Source organism: Triturus cristatus, chromosome 4_1 (assembly GCF_964204655.1).
Source record: "Triturus cristatus chromosome 4_1, aTriCri1.1, whole genome shotgun sequence".
Lineage (NCBI taxonomy): Eukaryota > Metazoa > Chordata > Amphibia > Caudata > Salamandridae > Triturus > Triturus cristatus.
Window position 1 is genome coordinate 380,606,811 of NC_140585.1, and position 25,360 is coordinate 380,632,170.

The following is a 25,360-nucleotide window of genomic DNA, read 5'->3' on the forward strand; positions in this document are numbered from 1 at the left end:
CATGGATTGAGAAGGACTTATTACAATATATATATATATATACACAAAAGAAAGAGGTTGCCGCTCCGGTGGATCGCACTCGCTGGAGGTCAGGCCAGTGACAGCGCTGCTCTCTCAGGTCTTCTCCCCACACAAACGCCGCCTACGCGTTTCGGGACACCTCCCTTCCTCTGGGCAGCATGAAACACAAATGAAAGGCACCAGCAGTTATTTGTGGAAGTCCCTTCTTTATTTTGCATATTCAAACCCAATTAAATTCAGGTGAGTAGTTCTGTTGCATGATGGAACTTGAAGTCCTAATTACCATAGCCAAGTGGGCGCTGGCCTTCAAAGTGTGATAATAATCCTCGTGGGACAAACAAAGATCAAAGAGGCGCCCTGACAGTGAAAACGGCCCCTCCAGCTCCGCTGTGCATTGCGGGTGCATTGCTGCAGACCCACTCAGGTCTCGTGGTGGTGCGAAGCCGTGGCCTGGGCTTGGCCACACATATTCAAAAGAAAGAGGTTGCCGCTCCGGTGGATCTCACTCGCTGGAGGTCAGGCCAGTGACAGGGCTGCTCTCTCAGGTCTTCTCCCCACACAAACGCCACCTACGCGTTTCGGGACACCTCCCTTCCTCTGGGCAGCATGAAACACAAATGAAAGGCACCAGCAGTTATTTGTGGAAGTCCCTTCTTTATTTTGCATATTCAAACCCAATTAAATTGAGGTGAGTACTTCTGTTGCATGATGGGACTTGAAGTCCTAATTACCATATCCAAGTGGACGCTGGCCTTCAAAGTGTGATAATAATCCTCGTGGGACAAAGTTCAAAGAGGCGCCCTGACAGTGAAAACGGCCCCTCCAGCTCCGCTGTGCATTGCGAGTGCATTGCTGCAGACCCTTGGGTCGATGGACCAGTGATGTCCGCTTAATTTAATGGGACTTCAAATTTGAGGCTTTGATAGACAATATTCAACCAAATTGAGCAAAAACCCTCTACATATAATTCATGTTGAGAGCTTTACGCATGGCCTCTTTCCTCAGCAGCTGGCAAGTAGAGCGTCAGTTTTCTAGAACTTGTCCATTGTGTAAGTCCCAGGATGATACAGAGGGTCATATTTTATGTTTTTTGCTAAGCTTATAGTAGGGCCAGATCCAAATCTGTAAAACCTCTCTGTAAATTTTTGGGTAAGGCAGCATCTTGTCGCATTAAGAATTTGTTAGATTAATACGAACTTTACTGTTGTCTTGTCAGTACCCACATTTTTATATTCTGATTGGATTATTCGAACTGCTCTTTGAAAAGTGGTCCCTACATACTTATCTTTTCATTGTTATAGACTTTTGTATCTTGCATGGTTTACCTTGAAGTAGTTGGTGTTGGTCCTTAACCTGCTATATTCAATTGGTTTTGGTTGCAACACATTGGTGTTTGGTTGAGTAAGATGGATTGGGTAGGAATAATGATCTTTTCAATGTAATTACTTTTAATTCATTTATTTCAAGATTTTCTGCTTTTTTAATGTATTTTTAATAATGTTTTTACACTTATTTTTATGTACATGTCAGTGGACGCTGTATCGGAACTGACAATACTTTAGAAAATTTGCAGTTGGATAAAAGCACATGTACCATCTTTTACAAGTGTCATTTATACTAATATACCACACTCTAAAAGAGCCATATATTGAAATTTGTCAGAATAGTTTCCTCAAGCCACCCAGATATCAAATAAATGGATTTGAGCCAATGTTATCAGTTGTGTGTCTGTTACTGTGCGCAAAGTAACCTTACTTAGTTATTGTGAGAAGGCATAGACACATATTATGTACAAAGTATGCTGCTATGTAGATCCAGCTTTCGCAACTCATTCTAGGAAAGTATAATATTCTGATGTTTTCTTCTTAGAGAGATAGGAAAGATGCAGAAGGAAATAATATCAATTGAAACTTCACTGGAACAGAAACGATTGGAACGACACAATTTGCTTCTAGAGTGCAAAGTTCAAGATTTGGAAATCAATCTCCTTTTGGGGTCATTTGATGACATCAGTGAAGTAGAGGTAAATTAGTAAATATGGTAGATAAGTTTGTGTTTTAATCTATCTCCCCTTTTTGTCAATAGCAGAATCATTACACAGCCTAGTAGTTTAAATACTTTGGATTTTGAATCTTTGTTTTTGCCATCCAGCGATATACCTGCAACTACTCTGTGGCAAAACAACACGTTGTTTAGAAAAATGAAGATTAATTGGGCTAATACCACACATGCATACACCAAAGAGATATTGTGTCTAATGCTTAACGTAGAATTCCCTTCTATGTACCCAATAACAGCTTCTCCCAGTTCTCCCATGTATGCATTCTTTAGAAAAATAATCCTTTACCTACACACTTAATTATGTATTTCGTCTTTGCCAGCATTGAGAGAATCATTTTTTTGAACTAGGAAAATCCTCCTCATGAAGTACCAGTAATCTTGATTTCAAGATGCTTTTCCATGCCATTTGCTAGGTAGCAACACATTGTATAATACATAGGTCTGCATACTTTCAGATATTCCCTTTGTAGTGAGACCAGGACAAGATTATGCTTATAGATGTCTTTCTATAGATACATTACACTGATTAATTGAGGTTACACAGTAAACCAGTTTCTGATAGAGATTTCTGACCTCGGATTCCTCACCTTCTGAAAATTCCCCCAGGAGTAAGACTGGTTCCAGAAAAATCTTGAGCAATACACTTGCATGTCTATAAGTGGTGTTGTGTTACTCCCCAGTGATGTTGTTTTGCTCCTGAAATAATGCATCGGCCCCCATACGAGCTCAAACTAGGCACTGTGACATCAGTTATTTTCTTTCCGTGCTAGCAGATGCAGATGCAGATCCAGAACTATCCCTCATCTCTTCTGTGTCTCTGTATGTGGCTAGACCACCAAGGGATGTTTCTTGTGACACACCACCTGGTAGGATCCTTGAACATCAGAGCAGACAAACTCAACCAACGTGGGGTCCAATCATGGACTCTATGCCAATAGGCTCTGGATGTGGCTAGACCACCAGGGGATGTTTCTAGTGACACACCACCTGGTGGCATCCTTGAACGTCAGAGCAGAAAAACTCAACCGACCACGAATGGCAGTTACATACAGATGAAGTGCAAAGCCTGATCTGTGAATGTGCAGAACCTTGGCTCAATCTTTTCGCCACTGCTAAGGAACATAATGTCAGCACTTTTGCGCATAGGAGTTTAGAAAGTCTTTCTCTCTGTAGGTGACGCATTCCCCCTCAAGTGAACTTTGGGACTCCTGTACACCTTTTCTTCGATAACTTTCCTGCTGTGAGGTTTGAAGATCAGCACCGAGTGGGCCCAAGTCACACTAGTCGCCCTGGATTGGGCACGGAGAGTATAGTATCTTGAACTCCTGGGCATGCGCATCTGTCCTATGTCCTGCTATCCTCTGTGCTTGGATATTGTGTGGCAAAAGCTGAGTACTTTGGACCTTTTTTACAGTTTTATATGGCACAAACACGACCCAAAGGCATTTGAGTGCTTAACATGAGCACCTGTTACATTACACAAGGACTTAGTTAGTTAGCAACCCGCACTCCTTTTGTTCAATGTTCTATTCAGTTTAATCCTTTTTAGGGTGCAATCCTGAAGAGTGCCCTGTGCCATGGCACCGAAAAATGTAACGTAATGCTGATGCACAACTGTGTATCAGTCCCAGGATGCGACACCTGCATTCTAGATGAGAAAATCATCGTTCAACCAAAGTTCGTTCATTTTAAACACATTTTAAACACATTTTATTTGAATCTTTTGGCATATGAAATTGATCATTTCGATTTTCAAGTGCATGTATTATGCTCAGAGGCCTTAATTACAGCATGTCGAAAGAATCCAATATAGCCAATAATCATGATGCATTTTGGGCTTTCCGCCCTTCGTCAGGGGTAACTGTAAAACATGGAAAAGACCACATATCAGAAAAGCCTCAAAAAGGCACGATTCAAGTAGTTTTAAACCATTAACAATAATAACGCTAAGCGGTTCAGTCACAGAAAACACTACGATGAATGTTTTGTCAGAATAAAAAACGTCCCATCTGTTCATAAAGCAAATACTACCCCCCGTGATAAAAGAAAAAATCACAATGAACTCATGTTGTGACTCGATTATAAATCAAAGTGCTATACACACAAAACCTGCAAAATGCCACTCTCGGCGTTGCCTACCTCAAACATCTTAATTAGTCGTGTGGAGCGACTAGCAGATAAACACTCCATGTTTGAAAAATCAGTTTCACCAACCCCGTTCAATAAAATCTAACTCCACCCCCATTGCGACCACGTGTGCTCCTCCGAGTGTAGTAATGAAAGAAAGTTTAAACAAATCAATAAAGTTTCAACAAATCAATAAAGTTAAAACCATATGAAGCAACCCTATTACGTAGACAAGTGCTTAAACAAATATACTAAATCCCTGTGAACACATAAAATACAATGCGTTTATGTTAACTCCCTTGAAAAGTCTTCCTAAGTAATCCGTTGTTATTATCAAGTCCAGTTTTCAGCGAAGATTGTTCTTTAAGGTGAGTTTCGTGATGGGTGCTGGGTGCTAGTAGGGCAGAGAGGGGAAAAGATTCGATTAAAATGTGTTTAAAATGAACGAACTTTGGTTGAACGATGATTTTCTCATCTAGAATGCAGGTGTCGCATCCTGGGACTGATACACAGTTGTGCATCAGCATTACGTTACATTACACAAGGACACATTTTTTATTTATTTTAGGTGTGGGCAGATGAAGTGATTTGCCCAGAATCACAGGATGCTCCAAGGTCGGATGCTTCGGCTGTTATGCTACATCCTCTCTCCCAAAGTCGTTGATGTAATCTTGGCAGCCAGGTGTCCTCCAAACAAATCTACATACAGCTGCCACTGGGATACATTTGTGGCCTAGTGCATTACTAAACCGATTGACCCACTGCAAGCTTAGCTATCTGAAGAAATGGTGTATGTGTTGTCCCTTGCCCAGCAAGGCTTTGCTTTGTGCACTGTCAACGGGTACCTGTCAGCTCATTTGACCCTTTTTATGGTTGCTGATTCAGCCATAATTTATTAGGTGCATTTCTTAAGGGTTTACAGCATTTGTTTCCCCCTTCTCCTTCAGTTATTCCCCAGTGGGATTTGGTTCTGAGATTCCTCATATGTGCTCCTTTCAAGCCTCTGCACAGCAGTCCTCTACGACTGCTTACCCTCAAAACAGAATTTCTTGTAGTCATAACATTGATACATCGGGTAAGTGAGTTGCAAGCCCCCTCCGTCAACCCACCATGCACCACTTTCTACCCAGTTCTGGTGCTAGGAATTCAAGCCTCGGTAGTAGCTCTATTTCATGTTGGGTTAAATATAACCCTCCCTAGATTTTTTGCTCTGCCTCACTCCTCCAGGGACTTAATCAGCTGGTTCCAAAAAGGGCTCTCAGCTTTTACATTGATCATACCAAAGAACACAAGGTGGACTGTCAGTCCTATGTCGGAGTCACTAGAGCCAAGAAAGGCAAAGCAGTTCCCAAGAGTACTATCTGCCTCTGGATCATATTCTGCATTAGGATTTGTGATGCACTGACCAAAAGCAGCCTCTTGAAGTCTTGTGTGCTCTTTTTAGCAGAACCAATGTTGCTACCACTGCATTAGTACATGGGGGGCCTGCTTTGGATATTTTCTAGACTGCTACAGAAGATAGGGTTACTTACCCTTAATAACACTCTCTCTGGTAGAGACCCTAACCATAGATTCCTCACCAACCCTCCCACCTATGCGTTCTGTTAACAGGACTCTTTTTTTCTAAAAAGATCCCAATTTAAAAATCTTCACACTGGCTTAGGATTAGACTCCACATTTGAGGGTGCCAACAGTGCAGACAGCAACTGAGATCAGCGGGTCTGGGTGTGTCAAAAACAGATCTTCTTGACGCAGGGCATACGATCTTCACGTAAATACTAATGCCCTACTATTCCCAGAAAGAAACTCAGATGCAAGATTGAACTGAGAATCTAGAATTGCTCCAGAAAATTGTATCCGGCAGGAAAGGAAATAACTGGAAAACAGAAAAACCCTTCCATCTGTCCAGGCCAAGCAGCAAGGCGAGGAGCAAGATGATACAAAGCAGGAACTGGAGAAGGCAGAAAAATCCACGAAGTCCAGTCATCAAGCGATGTCACAGTGGAGCCACATGACGTCGCCTACCGGCTCACAAGGTTACTGCTCAAGATTTTTCGGGACCCAGTCTGATTCCTAGAGAAATATTCAAAAGGTGAGAAATCTGCAATTAGATAGTCTCTACAAGAAAAAGCATTACAAAAGGTAAATCAACCATTTGCTCCTTTCCACACAATCCCATTGTCCATATACAGTCTGACTTAGAATGCAAGGTAGATTTCTGAAGTCAGATATTGATGTCACACAGTTCTAGGCAGATTTCAGTCCATGTTTTTCTTTTACCCATATGAAGGTCTCCTAGTGAACAAAAGAAGAGATGGTTTAGGATATTCTGCGTTGTAGGATCTTCATTGATAGTCGTAAATTTTTTAACGATCTCCTGCTGCATGAACATGGAGCACTTTTTCATAGATTACGGAATACAAGCTTGGACAGTGGAACCCTACAAAGAACTAGCACCTGACCTGCTAGTCCTATTTATTATACATATATTGGGACATACCCAAGGTTGTGTGAGCACACAGTTAGCAACACCCACTGTCACGGTGCAATCCAAGAATTAGCAATGTCTTAACAAGAGCAAAAGGTGCACCACTAAAAGGTAAGCAATCACACAGCAAATTATTAAATCCGTGTCTAGAGTTGTTTCTTCAAACTCTTCGTTTATTCAAAAAATTAAAAACGATCTAGTTGAAATGAACAGCCGACTCGTTTCGTCCAAACAAATGGACTTCTTTAGGGCATCAATGAGGCACTCCTAACATATAGCGTCAGGGTGTCTGTGATGGATGAAAACAGCAAGGAAGTTGGCAAATCCCGTCCACTCTAATTATTATGAGAGCGAAGAACGCTTCACGCAAGTAAAAAAAGCCAGAACCAAGGTAAGTCCAGGTAATATAATTCAATCAATCACACCAATGTAAGGTAGACCATAAAATTTGGGCAATCACTGGGTCCAACCATGATAAGCTCGGAACCGCGGCCCAGTGCTGCTTCCTTAAAAGATGTCGTCCATAGATATGTTGTTCATCCACCATAATGTAGAGTTTTAAGAATCCATTTGTTCATAGAAGTTATCCATCAAGAGTGAGTTTCGTTTATAAAAAACACACAACAGGTTCATCCCGATAGCATTTTTCATATACATTTTTAACAGCTAAGATGCAACAACAGGATAAAATATTGAAACAGTGACAAAAAATGATAACTTCTAATCTAAAGCAGAGTTGTAGGAAGCTAGGTCTCTATATTTTGCACTAAAAAGAAGTACACTATGTAGAGTGTCCAGTGGGTCCCCAATTGGTTTTACAGAGGCCAAAGTACATAATACAAACGCTCTCTTTTGTGGTAGTGTGAGTGAGCAGTTAGGCATATCAGAGGGTAGTGATGAGCATTTGTTTTACTCACAAAGGCAAGAGACACACACTCAAACAATAAATCTGAGACCAAATTAGAAAAATAACACCTCTTTTTACATATGTTGTAAAACCAAGAACTTTGTTCAAAAGTAAGTACTTTTTTTATTAATAATTTTACAGGTAAGTAAATCTTTCGGACCTCTGCCCCTTTACGCACAATGCAGTCCTATGGAAGGAAAGGTTCTACATGCATCAATGTACGTACAGTTGGTTTCAGGGTTTCACCTTCGGGGTTTCAAGTTGTACAGGGCCAAGGTCCAAAGTGATGCCAGCGGTTCTTCAGGAAGTGCCTGGGTTTCACTGAGAGCAGGGTGCAGAGAGTTTGTAGCTGGGAGCGCTGTGGAGAAGGAGGGGCACCTAAAACAGGCTGCACAGGGGGACTTGGGGACAAGTCCGAGAACTCCCAAACTGGGGTTTTGGTCACAAGGGTCGTGGAGCAAGGGGGCACAGCCAGTTCTACAGCACCCGGCCCGGGTGAAGAGTGGTTAGGGCAGCTGGGCAAAGATGCTCCTCGCAGTTAGGAACAAATCGTGGTGCAGTGAGAATCTGGATTGGACTCTCGCTGTTGAGGTTTGGTGCGGCTTGGCTCCGGTTGGTCCTGGTGTCTTCCCACTCGGTAGGGAGACAGATCTGACCTTCCAGAGCACGACTACCTTCTCCTGGTTGTCTGAGGCAGTGACCGGGCTGGGGAGCTGCAAGGTAATGAGCTGGACTCTTCTTTTCAGTGCCTGCGGGCTTCAGGGTAGTAGCTCCTCCACTCAAAGGGGGACTGAAGGCAATTTTCGTAGTGCTGGCAGGCTACCCAAGGCTTTGGACATTCTCCAGCTTGCAGAATGAGTCACTCTGTCTGGATTGTTGGGAGAGGTGCGTGCAGGCAGGGTTTCACACCAAAGGGTCTCAGCTCTTGTGCAGTTCTAACCAGGCAGGGACTTTTCTTTGTCCTTCTTCTCTTGATCCGTCGAATCTGAATTATTGTGTTTATGGGTGCCACCTAAATACTCAATTTAGGGGTTTTACAGAGAGTGACCAGTAGTAGCGAAGGGACTACCTACCATTAGAGTGTGTATATGACCACTTCCGGTGGGCATAAATAACCCTGACCCTAGAAGGCTAATTCCCTCCAAAACTAGTTGGAGGAATGTGAAAAGGTGGTGTCCACATCAACTAGTCCACCTTGGTGTGGGGGGGAGGGGTGTTGGCTTGGTGTGGACACACCTCCTAATCATACTAATTTTCCCACCTGTTTTGCTGCCAAAAAGTGTGGTCAGGACAGGTGGGGGTGGCTTCTCCGCTATCCAGAGAAGCCTGAATCGAATAACAAAAGCGACAGGGCCTTTGAAGCTTACCGCCCAGGAATGCAGTTCCTGCATAGAGGAGATGTAAAATACCTCCTCCCAGAGCAGGCTTTGCTCCCAGCCTCTAAGAGTAATGTCTCTCACCTCAGGAGATCAGAAACTTCTCTAGGGTAGCTGGCTGGTCGAGACCAGTCAGTCAACGGACTTAGTGGATGGTAGGTTTTCAGGGGGTATCTCTATGGTCCCCTTTGGGTGCATTTCTTAATAAATCCAACACTAGCATCAGTGTGAGTTTATGAAGACGAGATGTTTGATACCAAACATCTGAGGGTACAGTGAAGCCATAATGTAGATGGGGAACTTGTAATCACAAGTGTCCAGCCCATGTACTTGATATAGCTTTCCTGTGCACTTGTGGTATCCAAGAGGGAACTTCGGTATCACGGGGACACATCCACTTGCGCAGTTATGCCCACACATGGGTATAGTGCACCCTGTAGGGGTGACTTTCCTATACCACACATAGTGCTTTGGAGGCATGGTAAACAGGAGTGAGTGCCATGTCGACTCTTCGTTTTCCTTTGCATCAAGACACGCAGGCTGCAATGGCATTTTGCATGAGCTTGGTGAGGGGTCCCTTAGGGTGGCACAATTCGTGCTGCAGCCCGTCGGGGCACTCTTTAGTCCCAATGCCCTAGGTACCAGGGGTAACATTTACTAGGGACTTACACGGAGTCTAAAATGTTGGCAGTTGTGGAACAATGGTACAGTTTAGGAAAATAACTCTGGTACTGGGGACTTGGTTATCAGGGACCCAGTATACGTTCAGCCAAAGTTGCATCAGATACCTCGCAAAAAGTGGGGGCCAACCATTTCAAAAGGTGCACTTTCCTATAAGAGTGAAAAGAGACCTGTGCCTTTGAGAACTCCAGAGGACTCCTCTACTCATGATGCCTTGAACTCTTAAGTTTACCTCACCCACTCAATTCTTTTTTCTAGGTCATTTGAGAAGGATCTGAGAGCACAAGTGAGGTGAGGAACAGCAGCAGTCCATTTGAAAACCGCAAGTGATACTGCTTTATTGGTTTGTTACCAAAGATAAATATTGGACTGCATAAAGATATTCATTGACGATCTAGCTACGCATCTGTTCTCGGGATGGAGGAAAATAAAACACAACTTTAATTTTAGCAGCAAAGCCCAGAGTTTATTTACTCAGTTGAGGGGGAAGCATAGAAACCTCTACTAAACTGTGACCTAAAATGTCCCGTGGTACATGAGCAGGCACTGAAAAATATACTGGTTCAAAGGGGAATATGTCACATGCATAATTATTGATAGAAACTTCTAGCGAGCGTCTTTGTTACCAAAAGGCACTACTGTGCTACAAAAATAACTAGTCACGTGATTATAAAAGTCTGCACCTGGGGTTTGATACACTTCCACGCTAGCTTGGTGTCCTTGGCCTGTCTGGTTCTGAAGCACAAGGCACTTCTCCTACATGTCTGGGGTTCTCTCTAGTCTACGAAAACATGCATTTGCTTTTCTCCCTGCAATTTTTTACCCTATTATTGCTGCTTTTTATTCTGCTATTGCAGCAAGGCTAGGCTTATTGTGGTCTTTCACTACATACATTTGTACACATTTTCCAACTGAGGTTTGCATTGAAACTTACATGCTTTCTCCATTATCTACACATCATTTAAAAGACTTTAAAGAAAAATTAGGGGAAAACTTGCTTGTTTCTAATTAGATTATAAGTTCAGCAGTAGGCTCAGTCTTCTGATATCTACCTCCTACTTTCACGGTATAGCCATTAGAAGATCTTCTTGGCTTCGATTATCCTGGTTAAAACCCAACTCTCAGCTAAAGATAGTCAATTTCCCTTTATTGTGAACGTCATTGTTTGGTCAACATGCAGAATACAGAATGTGTAAAATGAGGAATAAAGCTGAAACATTGCATGCAGTTGACCTAGCGCTGCAGCAGAAAGACAGTAAGGTCTTGGTGGCTTTATTCGCCCTATAATCAGTATCAACAAGGGCAAAAATATCAGTTTGCCTGAAATGGCAGAAGTAGTCAAATACCACTGCCCCCAAATCTTCAGCTTCTAGAAGAACAGACTTGAGGAGACTGTGACAAGCTTTAGCCCCCAAACCAACACTCCCCACCCCCTTTCCGGTTTCCCACACTCAGGTGGGGGAGTGCTCTGTCTTTATCTGAAAGTGTGGTCCTCAACCACGAAGGACAAGTGAGTATTAAGAATTTTATCTCAAGGGATACTACCTTCACTTCAAAAAGATACCTCATCTGCAACACCCAAACATACCAAAAATCATCACCTAAAGATGTTAGGTAAGAAAACACTCACTTCTATTGAAAAATGCCATAGAGAAACAATCACTCAAATGGGTCGAGGCATGTATTCAAGGGTATTTATTAATTAAAAAAAGTCCCGAGTCCAGATTTCAGACCAATTTTGGATTTACGTCTGTTAAACAAATACTTAAAAAAATAAACATTTTGCATGCTGCCATTTCATCGAATTGTCCGTTATCTGCAACAAAACGACTGGATGTGTCTGATAGACTTATAACATGCTTATTTTATTATTCCAATAAATCCATGTCACAGATGTTTCTTGAGGTTTTTAGTGGGCCAACAACATTGCCAGCACAAACCCTCTCATTCGGCCTGAAATCAGCACCTTAACATAGTTAAAATGCATTGCGATGGTTGTTGCCCACTTGAGAAAACAAGGGATATACATATATCCTTATCTAGAAGATTGCCTTCTAAAAGCATGAACCCAACGCAAAGTAAAGCAAGATTTAAAACAAACTTGCAAACTTTTAAAACATCTGAGGCTTCATATCAATTAACAAAAGTCTCAAAGATTGACTTATTTGGTGGTAAATCTAAGCACAATAAAGCAAAGAGTGTATCCTTTGGAGGATAGAGTGTTATTAATATGGGAGAAATTCAACACCCTAGTGAATGCAACCAGTCCTGCAGTAAAAGAGATAACATTGCTTCTGGGGTTTATGGCTTCTTCATATTTACATAGTCACAAATACAAGACTACATATGAGACTGCTACAACAATTGACTAGAAGACAATGGAGTCCGGTGTACAACAGCAATGGAGTCCTGTGTACAACAGTTGAGAGGATCATCTGTCACTTTCACTAGTAGCGAGGCAGTTTCTGACTTGGTGGCATATCAGTAACAATCTTCTTCGGGGGTCTCCGTTTCAGAAAGAGAACAGTACACATTATTGTAATATATGCATCCTTCTTAAGATTGTGAGCGCATCTGGATCATCTAACTGTTCAAGATCGATTGTTGGAAAAGAAATAGGTGTATAACATATCTATTGGAGCTGAGAGCAACTAATTTAGCTCCAAGGGCATTCTTTCCATCCTTGAAACCCAGCTCCATGATCAGAATTTGAACGGATGATAAGACCAGAATGTTTTACATCAACAAACAAGGAGGCATCAGATTGAGTGCACTGTCCCTGGAACCACAGAGAATTTGGCATTGCGTGTTAGTGAAGAACATAAACATAACAGCAGAGCATACACCAGATGTAATAAACTATCAAGTGGTCTTTTTAAGCAGGCACTACAAAGAAAGCCACAAGCATGTGTTAGGCAAAGAAGTTATCTACAACATATTCAAATAATGTGGTAACCCATTTATAGACCTCTTCTCTATGCAGAAAATAAACATGCTGAGACTTGGTATCCAGGCAACCAGAACACCAATCGAAAGGCAATGCCATTTTGATGACTTGATCACAAGACTTTCGGGACACTTTTCATCACTTTCCCCTTATCCCTCCAGTAATTCAAAAACTATCCAGATCACCAGGGAAGATGATTCTGATATCACCAGATTGGTCAAGACAATGGTGTTGTACAGATCTCCTGTCATTGTTGATGGCTCCACACTCAAGCCCTATCTATAATAGAGACTTTAGAGTCCAATTTGAAAACTGAACCTGACATTGTGGAATTTGGAAGCGTGGCTCCTGAAGTTATGCGGTGCAGTGCCTCCTGCATGCATGCATCAGCCCTCATCAGCTAGGCTAGCTTGAATCCAGTGGCGCAATGAGCATGGGACCCACGTCTGGGTATACCCGTCCCACATAGGGTGACAAATATAAAGCAAGAAGTGGGTCCCGGGCTCACTGTGCCACTGAATTGAAGCTAGTCTGGCTGAAGACGAGTGAAACTCCGAAACCAGTCGTAGTATGCATCCCTATCTGTGATTCAGTTGTACAAGCGATAAATTCTAATTTATGGCGATGTTATTCAGTTGCAAAACAGTCATTTTCATTAGTTCTAGGAAATAGCACTGTGGGGGCAGCACATGGGATTCCCCTACATGTATTCTTTTTCCCCCATATTTTCTCCCTTTTTCTGGGGCCACCTATTCTTGTATATGTTACTGTTTCTGCAACCATGCACCAGTCTAGGTCTCTTCCAGTCACTAATGCGTGGTGCCTCTTCTGTTCCCCACAAACAAGCTAGATTTCATTTAGCAAACATTATACCGAAGGTCACTCACATTCGTTCCATACGATTTAAATCTGTGGCCTCCCAAATATTCAACAGGCACCATTTGGCAGAAGGCATAAATGTTGTTCCACATACAACATTTATACACTTTACTACCTTGCCCCAGAAGGTATTGATGATTGGGCATTCCCAAATGATGTGCGAGAAGGATCCCCCACTCCCACATATTCAGTGACAGTTGGATTCAGACATTTTACCCATCTTCACCATGACGTTACAGAATATGTATGATCTGTGTAGGATTTTCAGCTGCACTAAACAAAACCATGCTCTAATTGCCACCTCTCTGGGAGAGGCTAAAGTCTCTGGCCAATCCTCTTCAGTAAGATCATCTAAATCAGCCACCCAACAGCAGTGTAGGGGGAGGAGTGCGTCTTGGGAGTTATTGATTAATTTTTTTACCTGTAGGTAGTGGAAGGTTTCTGTTGCAGCCAATTCTTGCTCTGTATGCAGGTCAGAAAATGGGGTCACTCTTCCTTTGGACCAAAGATCTCCCACTCTTGATATGCCGATAATGCTCCACTTATCAAATCCCTGTCTATTGTTTAACATACCTATCCTTTCTGATTCCCATAGCAAGGTAGCATGCTTGAGTTTGCCCTCCCACCCCATGGTTCTGAGTGCTGTGTGCCAGATCTGAACCATGAGTACGGTAGGTCCCGTCAAGTGTTGACGGCTGGGGTTTGAGTACAGTGCTTGTAAGTATCCTCCTGGGTGTAGTATAAGTCAGTCCATTCAATATGTTAGATTGTCAACAGGTTGGTGGACCCATTGGTTAACTACTACTAGGTGCGCCGCTCAAAAATATTGATGTATGCCAGGCAGAGCGATGTTTTTTCCGCTCCCCCATTAAACCACCCTCTAGTCAGTTTTGCCAAGGCGATACGAGGGGCCTTTCTGTCCCTGAGTAAAGTTGGAACCTCACTTTCTACACTTTTAAAATACGGTGTGGGGTCGGGGTTTGGGGTAAAATGTAGTTCATTTTAAAGAGGGCCACCCTGCTGAGGATATTGCAGGGTCATATCTGCTCATGCCGATATGCCCTCACAGAAGATATAGTGCACTCTGCCTTAGGGCTAAAGGCCTGCTAGAGGGGTGTCTTACGTATATCCCAAGCAGTGTCTGTGGGCATGGCACACAGATGTGTGCCATGTTGTCTTCAGTTTTGTCTGCACCAAGTCACACAGTCTGCAGTGGCAGTGTGCATGGGCTTGGTGAGAAGTCCCTTAGGGTGGCACAAATTGTGGTGCAGCCCTTAGGGACCCTGTTTCACCACAAGGCCCTTGGTACCAGGGGTACCTTTTACAAGGGATTTGTATGTGAGCGAAAGTGATGCCAAATGTGAAAACATAGGTAAATGTTCAGGGAAAGAACACTGGAACTGGGAACTTGATTAGCATGGACCCAGTACACTTCAGTCAAAGTTGCATGATAAGCCAGGCAAAAAGTGTGTGTAGGGGGTACTGCAGCAGAAATCCAGTTTCCTACACCACATTTCTAGAAACCTGGTGGAAAATTAAGGAAACCAACTGCTGTTAGCCTCATTTTGGTATCTAATGGTATCATTCAAACTCAATAATGTCTGCGGAGCTTGCTTTTTGAAAAGTAATTTCTGGTATCAAGGAGATTGACTGTAAGTTCAAGTGAAGTAGTGTGCAATGCTTTTCCAAGATGTATGAGTGAGTCTCTTACTTTCCATAGCGAAAGTACTTATAAATCTCACAAACTGTTCAAAAATTACATTAGTCATGACTTTTCAATGAGCAAAACCAGTCTATCTATCCATTAACCTTTTAATTTAGCATCTAAGAGTACCTTTTCAGAATAACCCATCTCTTTAAATTTATTAAAAACAATTGTATATTCACTTTCATATACGTCATTTAAACTACAGTTCCTTTTCGTCCCAAAGAACTCTCCATAGAGTATATCGAAAGCCTAATGACAAGGGTGACAAGAAGCAGCATAAAGTCTATGGTTACAGGCCTTTGGTTTCGTAAAAATCCACATCTGAAGTCTTTCATTTACAACATACATTTCAATATCTAGGAATACACAATTGATAGTGCTATATTCTAAAGGCAATTGATATTGCAATCATTCTCGTTCAGAAATCTGAGATATTGGAAAAAGTCTGTTATAGTACCATTACATTTACAAAAATATCATCAATATACCTGCCCCACAGTACAATCTTATCATTAAGTATGGTATAGTTTCTCATTCCAACAAAGTGTTCTTTCAAAATAACCCATATATAAATTGGCGTAGGTTGGGGCAAAACGATAAACTATCTCTAGTGCCCTCCTGGATCTTGGAAAAATAAATGTTACCAAGCACAGACTCTGTCAAGTCAACAAGCATTTGTGTATGCTTCCAGTAGCTTGCTGAACTTGTAAACAAGAAACTTTCCAGTACATTAATTCCTTGATCACGAATAATGATTGTATGCAAATTTTGAACATCCATCGTAGCTAACACATAATTTAAATCCTAAATGATAGTGTAGATTTTCTTAAGCAGATCTTTCAGGTCCTTGATAAAAGTGGATAGTGATTTTACGTAATGAGATAAGTTTTTAAATTTTTAAAAAAGTTTATTATACTCCATCAACAAGTGTACAATTCAGCATCTGGCCTACAACCCCATCGGGGCCGGCAATGCGACAGTGCAGATGTGCAGTTAACGTAATGCAAGGGGTTAGGGGAATACACAGCAAGCCGCCTACAACCCCATCGGGCCGGCCGCGTTGGGAGGAACTTATTTCTGTAATGGTAGAATTAGAGTTGCTAAACACAGTCAACCAACAAAATCATAGATTGTGCTCTGCTCCACTGATTCACCATACCCCACCAAGGTGTAGTTAGTCTGATAGGATGTTTTGACCTATTGAGCGTGCATTAGTGAATTGTTGTGGGCAGTGCCTTCCAGTCGGCAGTATGCACGGCCAAGCTAAGTGGATGCGTCCGGGGATATTACCCCTCTTCAAGAGGTTTCCGTGGTAATGTCCGTGTCATCGGCATGTTCTAGTAAGTATGTCTGCAGAGGGCCCCATATATCTTTAGGGCGGGATGATGGGGGTTGAAGATCTGCGTACAGATGTGATTGCTCTTGACAATAAGTAAGGTCTCTGATCCACTCCTTACATTTCGGCACTCTACCCCTGCCCCATTTGCAAGCAATTCTTCTTTTGGCGAGCAGTAGCGCCAATGATGTATACTTGCGCATTTTGGCAGCTATGGGTTCTGTGTACCCTAACAGGGCGGTAAGGGGGTCGGCAGGGATGTTTAGGCCTGTCATAAGGTCTAACGCAGGAAGTACTTCTGCCCAAAACTGCTGTATTAAAGGGCAATCCCAGGCCAGTTGCCTGAAGTCTGCCTCTTCTCTGCTGCATCGGGCACAGTGGTCATTGTCACAAATTTTGAGCCTGTACATCCGTGCCGGCGTACAATATAAGCGATGGAGATATTTGTAGTGTATAATTCTAAGCCTGCTGCTGGCAGAAATTTCCCCTGTCAGTTTGCAACAGTATGCCCACTATTTTTCGGTGATAGGGTGACCCAGTTCGTCTTCCCATTTGGTTCGGGCTGAAGGTAGGTCGTATTCTCTGTTGGTTTGTACAGTGCGGTATAGGAGTGAGAGCATGTGTGCGGGGGTATCCTGTTGCAACAAGACATGCAACGCAGGCATCGTAGGTGGTTTGTGGGGAAAATCGCCTTCACATTTTGCTGAAGTCTTATATAGTAGAAGCGGTCTAATGGGGTGGGGTTCCCTTCTTTAAAGAATTCATCACTAGTACAGAATTTCTCATTGGCATACCATTGTCCCCAGGTGCGAAAGGAGAGTTTTCTCAAGAGCCGACAGCATCCGCCTTCTCGTGTAACCGGGAGATCCTGACGTCCAGTAAGGGGCAGGCGCGGAGAATACAGTAGAGTGTATTGGGTAATCTTGCCCAGATCGCACCATGCACTGACAGTGCACTGGACGGTGGTGGCTGCAAGATGTCTAGGAACTCCGGGGGCGCTTAGATAAGCAGTGCTGGGGGTGGGAGTCATGTATCCGCCTTCTATCGCCAAGTGAGGCATGAAAAGGGGGGGGGGTTTCATCCAGTAGGCAGCGAATTGTGCCTGAGCGCAGCTATAATATAACTCAATATATCCGGTATCGAGACTGTCTCCGTACTGGCGAGCTATGTGATATTTCCCTCTGAATGTGCATTCCCGCTCAGCAGTTTCTTGATAATCTGTGAGCAGCGTACGCAGTCGTTCCAATGCCGCCGGAGAAGGTGTGGTTTGTATCTCTGACCCAATTTGTTTGATGGCTAGTTCTGTCTTGCGGAGTGTATTGCGAATATCTTTTAATACCCCTCCACTCTTGGCTATGCAAATACCGCGTATGGTAGCTTTGAAAGCTTCCCATAGTGTAGAATATTGATGGACAGAGCCGGTGTTGTGAAGGAAGTAGTCCGATATTGCTTGCTCCAACTCGGTCTTAAACACCTGGTCCAGCAGTGACAGTGGATTGAGCCGCCATGATAGGTAAGGGGACCCTCCCTGTGGCGGGGTAAGAGACAACAGCACAGGAGAGTGATCCGAGTATGTGCGGGGTAGATAAGTTATATGCGATGCCCACGTTGCCAGACCCCGGTCTAGCAACCAATAATCTATGCCCGACCAGGAGGCGTGAGCGGAGTAGTAGCAAGAACCTTGACGTGTCAGGGGGTGGTGCAGTCTCCATGGGTCTACTAGGTCGCCCTCTTCGACCTTATTGTTAAGGGCCATTTGCGCTGTTGTGTAATGGTGTGGTTGCGGGTGCGACCTGTCCAAGCTAGGATTTAGTACCACATTAAAATCGCCTCCCCATAATAAGTGTGTGGTGCCCACATCTTGTATTTTCCCCCACAGCACCCGGAAAAACTCTGGGTCATCCGAATTAGGACCATAGCATGACACCATAGTGATGGATTGCGCTGCGAGCCTTCCCCACATTATATGGAATCTGCCTTGTGGATCTGCATAAGAGCCCATGGTGGTGTACGGGAGTGTGCGTTTCAGCAGGATGGAAGTGCCCCGTGCGTATGAGGAATAACACGAGAATCCTCTATGATTGGCCCATCGGGTTGCAAACGCGGGGGGTACACTAGGAGATAGATGAGTTTCCTGCAGCATCGCACAATGGACATTGTGACGATCCAAGTATGCAAGGATATGCCGGCGCTTTCGGGGGTTACCCAAGCCTCTCACATTCCACATTAAAAAGTTAAACTGGAGTGCCTTGGGGTCAGACTCTGCCATTCAGATTAGAGGTAATGCGATCATAGGTCATTGTGGGCGTAACTGTGTGGTAATGTAGTCACAAGTGGAGCCATGACAGTGGTAAAAACAATAACACCGCCTGCCCTGTTCCCTCCCCCACCCACAACAGCAACCCCAATCAGCTGTGTGACATCCCTCCCCCTCCCTGGCAATCTCCCATAACCCGGTCCCAACAGGGGACAATGAAATTGCATCACTTCCATGTTATTTCGAGTTCAAACAAAAGGGGTCACCTGATGGGCGGCGGCCAGAGGGCATCCAGGTGCTCCTCGCAAGTGCGAGGTTGTTCAGGCATAGTATCTGAGGTCCATTTTGGCTGCGAAGTTGATGCATTTCCTAGGCCTGATCGTGTCAGTTCAATAGGGTTAAATCGGGGTGCAATAGTCAACGGGGCCGCGCAAGGCCAGCCGTAGGGCACTATCTAGTATCCCTTTACTGTGAGTCCCATCATTCAATATCTGATGCGCCTCTCCCGTTCTCCTCCTGCCGCACCGGGGACCGGCGGAGCTTGGACATTTTGGGCAGATCCTTGATGAAGTCCTGAGCATGCTGCGGGTTTGTAAAAAAATGCATCTTCCCTTGGGAAGCCATCCTCAGGCGGGCCGGGAATAGCATGGCGTAAGAGATGTTAAGCTGCTGTAGCTTCTTCTTGACCTGGAGAAATTTGCGCCTCTGCTCCTGTACAGCCATAGTGAAGTCCGGATATATGGAGATCTCTGCTCCCTCGTGCGTGAGACGGCCTTTCTCTCTGGACAGTCTAAGGACTGTGTCGCGATCCTGGTAGTTCAGCACTTTGGCTATTATGGGTCGCGAGGGAGCTCCGCGCGGAGGGCATCTTGCCAGCGACCGGTGCGCCCTCTCCACCACAAATACCTCCGAGATTTTCTCTCTGGCGAAAAGTGCAATGAGCAGGCGCTCCACATACTCCTCCATCCTTCCGGTGTCCGTGGATTCCGGTACGCCCAAAATGAGGAGGTTGTTCCTCCAGGAGCGCGATTCCAACTCCTCGTTTTTTTGCGGCGATCACTTTCAACACTTTGTCCATTTCGAGGGCGCGGGCGGAGGTGGCATTGGATGTATCCTCCAGGTCGGATATTCTTCTCTCTGCCTCGGTGAGGCGATCCTCGTGCTTGTCAACCCTGCACTTCAACCCGTCCATCTTGGCCGACATGGAGTCCATTTTAGATGCGATCGACGTCAGACTCTCCTGCATGACAAGAAGCAAGTCCTTCAATTCCGCTGTGGACGGCGCCGGGGTCTCAATAGGGTCCTCATCCGGGCCTGTTTGGGAACGAGACGTCTTACAGGTATCGAAGGAGAGCTTCGCCTGCCTACCCTCCGGTTTCCCCATTGTGGTCCTCCGGAAGGAATGAAGATTGAGCAGGGTGCAGGGGGACGTACCAATCAATCGAAGTGTTGTGGAGCCACAAATTTAACTCGCAATACAGGCGACCCCCTCACCCAAGGGCGCTGGAGGATGGTCCGCGCACTCCCAAGACCACACCGCACGTGCCCTCACTTTCCCCTTCCACGTAATGGGTTTCCCCACCCGGACAGTGATACCTCCGTGTGTAGCTGGGCTGAGGGTGGGCGCGAGCCTGTGCAGACAAACCAGAGGCCGTGGCAGAGGGCAGTACTGTGGGCCCTCCGCGTCGGTGTCCCCACCGGCCGTCGCCGTCGCTTTGACCCCTCAGGATGCAGGCCTGGAGTCGCGGCAAAAGGCAAAGCCGCAGAACTGTCCCAGCGTCAGGGGGCGAAGAAATTAGGCGGTTAATCCTATCAGCAGCGGCAGCCCATCAGTAGGCCTCCATCGCAGCCCACTTTTCAGTTCCTCCTCCCCTATGCGGCGGTCGGCCGCAGCCTGCACCCCCCTCCGCTGCAGCCGCTCCGAACGCGGTGCAGGCGCCGAGCCGAAGGCCGCCTCAGTCTCCGGTGATGGGCGATAGTCAGTCTCAATAACGGGCAGCGGGAACGGGGCGCCGCACACCAGCACGCGCCGCCCGCACCCGCCCGCCCCACATTACCACAAGCTCGTCGCCCCAGCCGGTCAGCGCTCTTACCGCGGGGACATGTGTAGTTGGATCCACTCACCGAACTAATCTTAAACGGTTATGGTAACTATGGTTTGGCTTTATCAAAACATGTCGTGTAAGGTGTCTAACACTTTGGAATAATACCCCCATCCCATTTCTGGGGATGAGGATATAATCCCTCCCTTCTAGAGGGAGAAGACATGTTGTAACCTACTTACCCGGTTAAAGTTAACCATAGCCCCAGCATCACAAAATGGATGCTGCTGCCACAGACACGAGTCTGACCTCCTGCTGCTGGGAGTGATCCCGGCAAGGGAGGCTTGGACAATAGGTTTCCTGCCTTGGGAGGTGCGAGCACCACCCCAGACAGGCCTTAGTGTATTGGGGCAGGGAGGGATGAAAAGAATGAGACATGCCTGGGGCACACAAGGTGTCCCGTGCATAGTCCAGTTCAAACCGGTGCTGGGGCACTCCAGCCCCAGTCCTGGCGCGAAACTGGACAAAGGGAACCACCCCCCTCCCAGGTCCCACCCATAAGGCGTGACCTAGCAGGTAACCCAGCCCCCCAGATTTGGATAAGAGTGGTAGCTGGGCCCCAGGAGATTAGATTATCCTGAACCTGCAACTTGAACAGAAACTCTAGACCTTCGACATTCGACGAAAGAAGAAGACTGAAGAATCTCCCTTGTGGCCAAGGAGTGGCTACCCTGTGCAAACAGGCACCATCAAGAGACTACCCATTGCTTTGCTGAAGTTCCACGAGGGACCGACTGCAGAGCCCGACCAGAGCCTTGACTTCCAGACTTCTCCGACCCTGATCCACATCCACAGCCGAGCTGAGATCCGTGGTGGCGACGAGAGACGTGGGACCGGCTACCTGGGAAAAGTGGCTAGTACCTTCCAACGCAGCTTCTGAGGTACCCTCGAAGTTGTGCACCGGGGATTGAGAAGCCACAACCCCAAGCACCATCTGCACCGAAGATCAGCCCCCCACACTCCACGAGTCCTGCGTGGGGCCCTTCTGCATTTTCCTGCTTGCCGCGTCTGTCCGGTTGCTTGCCCGTTGGCTAGTGGCCTTTGTGACGAAGCTCCCTGAAATCTTCACTGCTGGTTTGGCTCCTCCAGACTGGCTCCCGCTTCCCTGCAAAAGAGAAGCACCCCAGACCTTCCTGGTCTGCACCAGAAGCAAGTCCTCCGTTCTTCGTGGGTTCCGCTTGCCAAGGCTTGGTGAGTCCTAGTTCAACTTCGATTCCGCCGACAGCAAGAGCCTTCGTGGGACAGCTCGCCTCCTGGTCCTGGTCGTCCTCGACGTTTCCTGGTCCCCGTGGCTGCAGCGACAAGCTTCACCTTCACCTGCAATCTTCACGACAATGCCTGGTTCCTTCCTGGTTCCACGTGGTCACTGGCTAGTGACCTTGACTCTGTCCCTTCTGCTTGCAGGTATCCTCTCTTCTTGATCCCAGCCTTGGGATCCACCGGACACTCTTCACTGACTGCCTGTCAGCAACTTTCCTTCAGGCATCCATAGAAGTCCACGACGAAACCCGACGCAAGTTCACACCTATGCACCCGCAGTCCGTGGGCTAGGTAACTTGGGTACTTCGGTGCTCACAAGGGTAGTGACTACCCTAGGGTCTAGTTTCCGAGTCTCGACTCTCTAGCTGCTTCAGAAGTGTCCTTAAACTGTTAATTTCTAACTGCTAGTAATTCTATCGACTTTTACGCATTACGCGTGAGTGTTCCCACTCTGCACCTGAATCCCGTGGGCCTCCCACTTCCTACCTGTTGCTAGTTTAGTGTAGCCCCAGCGATTCCCTAGGCCTAGGCCTATCCTATTTCCGTGACAGTGGTCCTTATACCACTTCTTTAGTATATGGTTTGCGTGGCCCCTAGGGCCTAACTGTATTACTTACCTGTGTGACTTAATGTATGCTTGAATAAGACTGTGTTGTACTTACCTCTAATCTCATAAAGAGTGCTGAGGGTTTGACTAGAATAAATACACTTTATTTTATATATAAATATATCTGTTGTGGTGTCCTTTCATTTGGTATTCAAGGGATTATATATGGTATCACAGCTGGCTTCACATGCCATTCAGAGTTTAGCCTAAGTCTGCTCTTGTCCATGCTACCACTAGGATAGCTGGTCTATAAGGTTGACTTTACAACCAATCACCATAAGGGTTGTTTGGACTGATATAAGGTGTACACTAGAACTAGTGACATCATACATCAGGCCAACTTCTCACAAGTAGTCCCTTTTACATTTGCTAAAATGGAGTAAGTGGAAGGCAATAATTAGTGGGCGCTGCTCCATGGAAGTGAACAACAGATGAAAAGGAGGGACAAATCTGAAAGATTAACCACATACAAACAAGGGTTTTTAAAGGACACTGAAAGAAACAAATAAAAAGTAATGTCAGAGCTAGAAGCCCACAAAGTATATACAACATGTCCCAAAGACCTAGGTTTGACCTAAAATAAACAAACTGCAGGACCCACTCAGCCTGTCCTTTTTGTGTCTAGCCTGATGAAATTTAGAGTGCCAGTTCTCCAATTTTGTCATGTTTAAATGTTGTCTTCAGCTTGACCTTAGTGAATTAAAGCTAATATTGATTGGTCTATTTATTTGCTTGTGCATAGTCTTCAGTCCTGTCTTTATCAGCCTTAGCCTCCGGCTGTCTATCTGTGGCTGTTTTTTCAGTTTCTTTTTTTTCACTGCTTGTTCTTCAGCTCTTCTTTGCCCACATTGGTTTTTAGGTCGCAGCCTACCAGACAGCACAGCTGTCTGGTTTGCTAAAGACATGTTGGGGAGTTTCAGAAAGTTGACCTAGGAATGCATTCTACCCGTTGATTACCATTGGTTTTGTGGTTTGTAACTCACATTTTCTGGCTTTCGATATGCTTTCTTTATTTACTTTAGGCTCTCCAGGTTCAGATCATCCCTCACATTGCCTAAACCACATTCATTGTATTCTTCCACAAACTCGCTTTCTGTAAACAGGCCTTTAAATCTTGTTCTTATCTTGTCACATTTAATGTGCATTCAACGACAGAGGTATTTGCAGTGCATTCAGCGACAGAGGTCAGATGTCAAGCGGCGCCCCAACATGTTCGCTACAGAGCCACAGGCTGCAGCAGCAACAGTCTCAGCGCGGACGTGGGGCCCGCAGAGGCGGGTCAGGGGGCCAGCGGGCGGATCAGTCCACCTCCACCCCGGCCACTACTGCCTCCAAACCTTCCTAGTCCGGATACATGTTATGAAACCTTAACCTGCATTAAATGTGAACGAATTGCCTGCGTTCTGCGTTTTTGGTTAAGACGTTTGTTTGGGAGCATAAGTCAGGCTCAGTGAGTGACGGGTCAGCTGCTCTGGTGTGAAACGCTGGCAGAAAGACTATGTTGCGGGCATTTGAAACTAAAAAAAAAAAGTTGCGCTTGTGACAATCCCCATTTGTCATGAGGACTGTTTATGCTGGCACGCGTTGGTCTAGCCGTGGTAGCTTACCAGTGGAGTCTCTGAGGAGGTGACTGGGAGCGGCAGGATCTAGCTGGTAGGCACGAACTTGGAGGGCACAAGCTACGGCACTAGTCAGTGGTCGTTCCTATAACACCGTTTCCGTTGTGCAGATCCGCTTAAGCTGCGGTTACATTGAAGAAACGTCTGTGATGTCATATAGGCAGTATTAGCTGGGAGCAGTTGCGCTGAGTTTACGCGGCGCGTACGCACCAGCCATTTAGGATTGGTTGCGTTACATCCCTGTGCTGGTTTGCCATCGCTGTGTTCAGCACGTTCCTCTAAGTACGGCACATTAGTTCTAAGGCCGCGCAAGATGTTATGGGGCCCGATTCACAGAACTAACTTAAGACAAAATCCTAAACTTACTACCATTTTCGTATTCACAGAAGGCACTTGCTCATTTTGGTATTCACAGAAGCACTTACTCACTTCGGTATTCACAGAAGTTAGGAGTCCTAACTTTAGGATTCCTAAATGCCTTCTGTGAATACCGAAAGTCTTAAAATTAGGATTTTTCCCAGTTTAGGAGTCCTAAAGTTAGGACTCCTAACTTTACTACTACTAAACTGAGAAAAATCCTAATTTTAAGACTTTCGGTATTCACAGAAGGCATTTAGGAGTCCTAAAGTTAGGAGTCCGAAGTTTACTACTACTAAATTGAGAAAAATCCTAATTTTAAGACTTTCGGTATTCACAGAAGGTATTTAGGAGTCCTAAAATTAGGAGTCCTAAGTATACTACTACTAAACTGCAAAAAATCCTAACTTTAAGACTTTCGGTATCCACAGAAGGCATTTAGGAGTCCTAAAGTTAACCCCGGGAGGGACCTCGCGAGTCTTGAAACCCCTCAGCCTGGCCACACGGGACCGGGTCGGACCGGGTACCTGGCAACGAGGGAGGGTCGCTCCACCTGCACATCAGCCGTCCGTCGCCGGATCGGCCCCGAGCCGTGCCAGCAGAGGCTGGCGATCGGACCCACCACCA

At 45.4% G+C, this 25,360-nt stretch overlaps 1 protein-coding gene across 1 annotated transcript in view; it reads left to right on the forward strand.

Moving 5' to 3' along the window:
• The window catches only part of SMC1B (structural maintenance of chromosomes 1B), a 2,533,210-nt gene that overhangs the window by 2,002,728 nt on the left and 505,122 nt on the right, over positions 1 to 25,360 (forward strand). Inside the window, exon 18 of the mRNA XM_085652431.1 lies at positions 1,891 to 2,044. Within this exon, the coding sequence (XP_085508557.1) occupies positions 1,891 to 2,044 (154 nt within the window). The remainder of the gene's footprint in view (positions 1 to 1,890; positions 2,045 to 25,360) is intronic.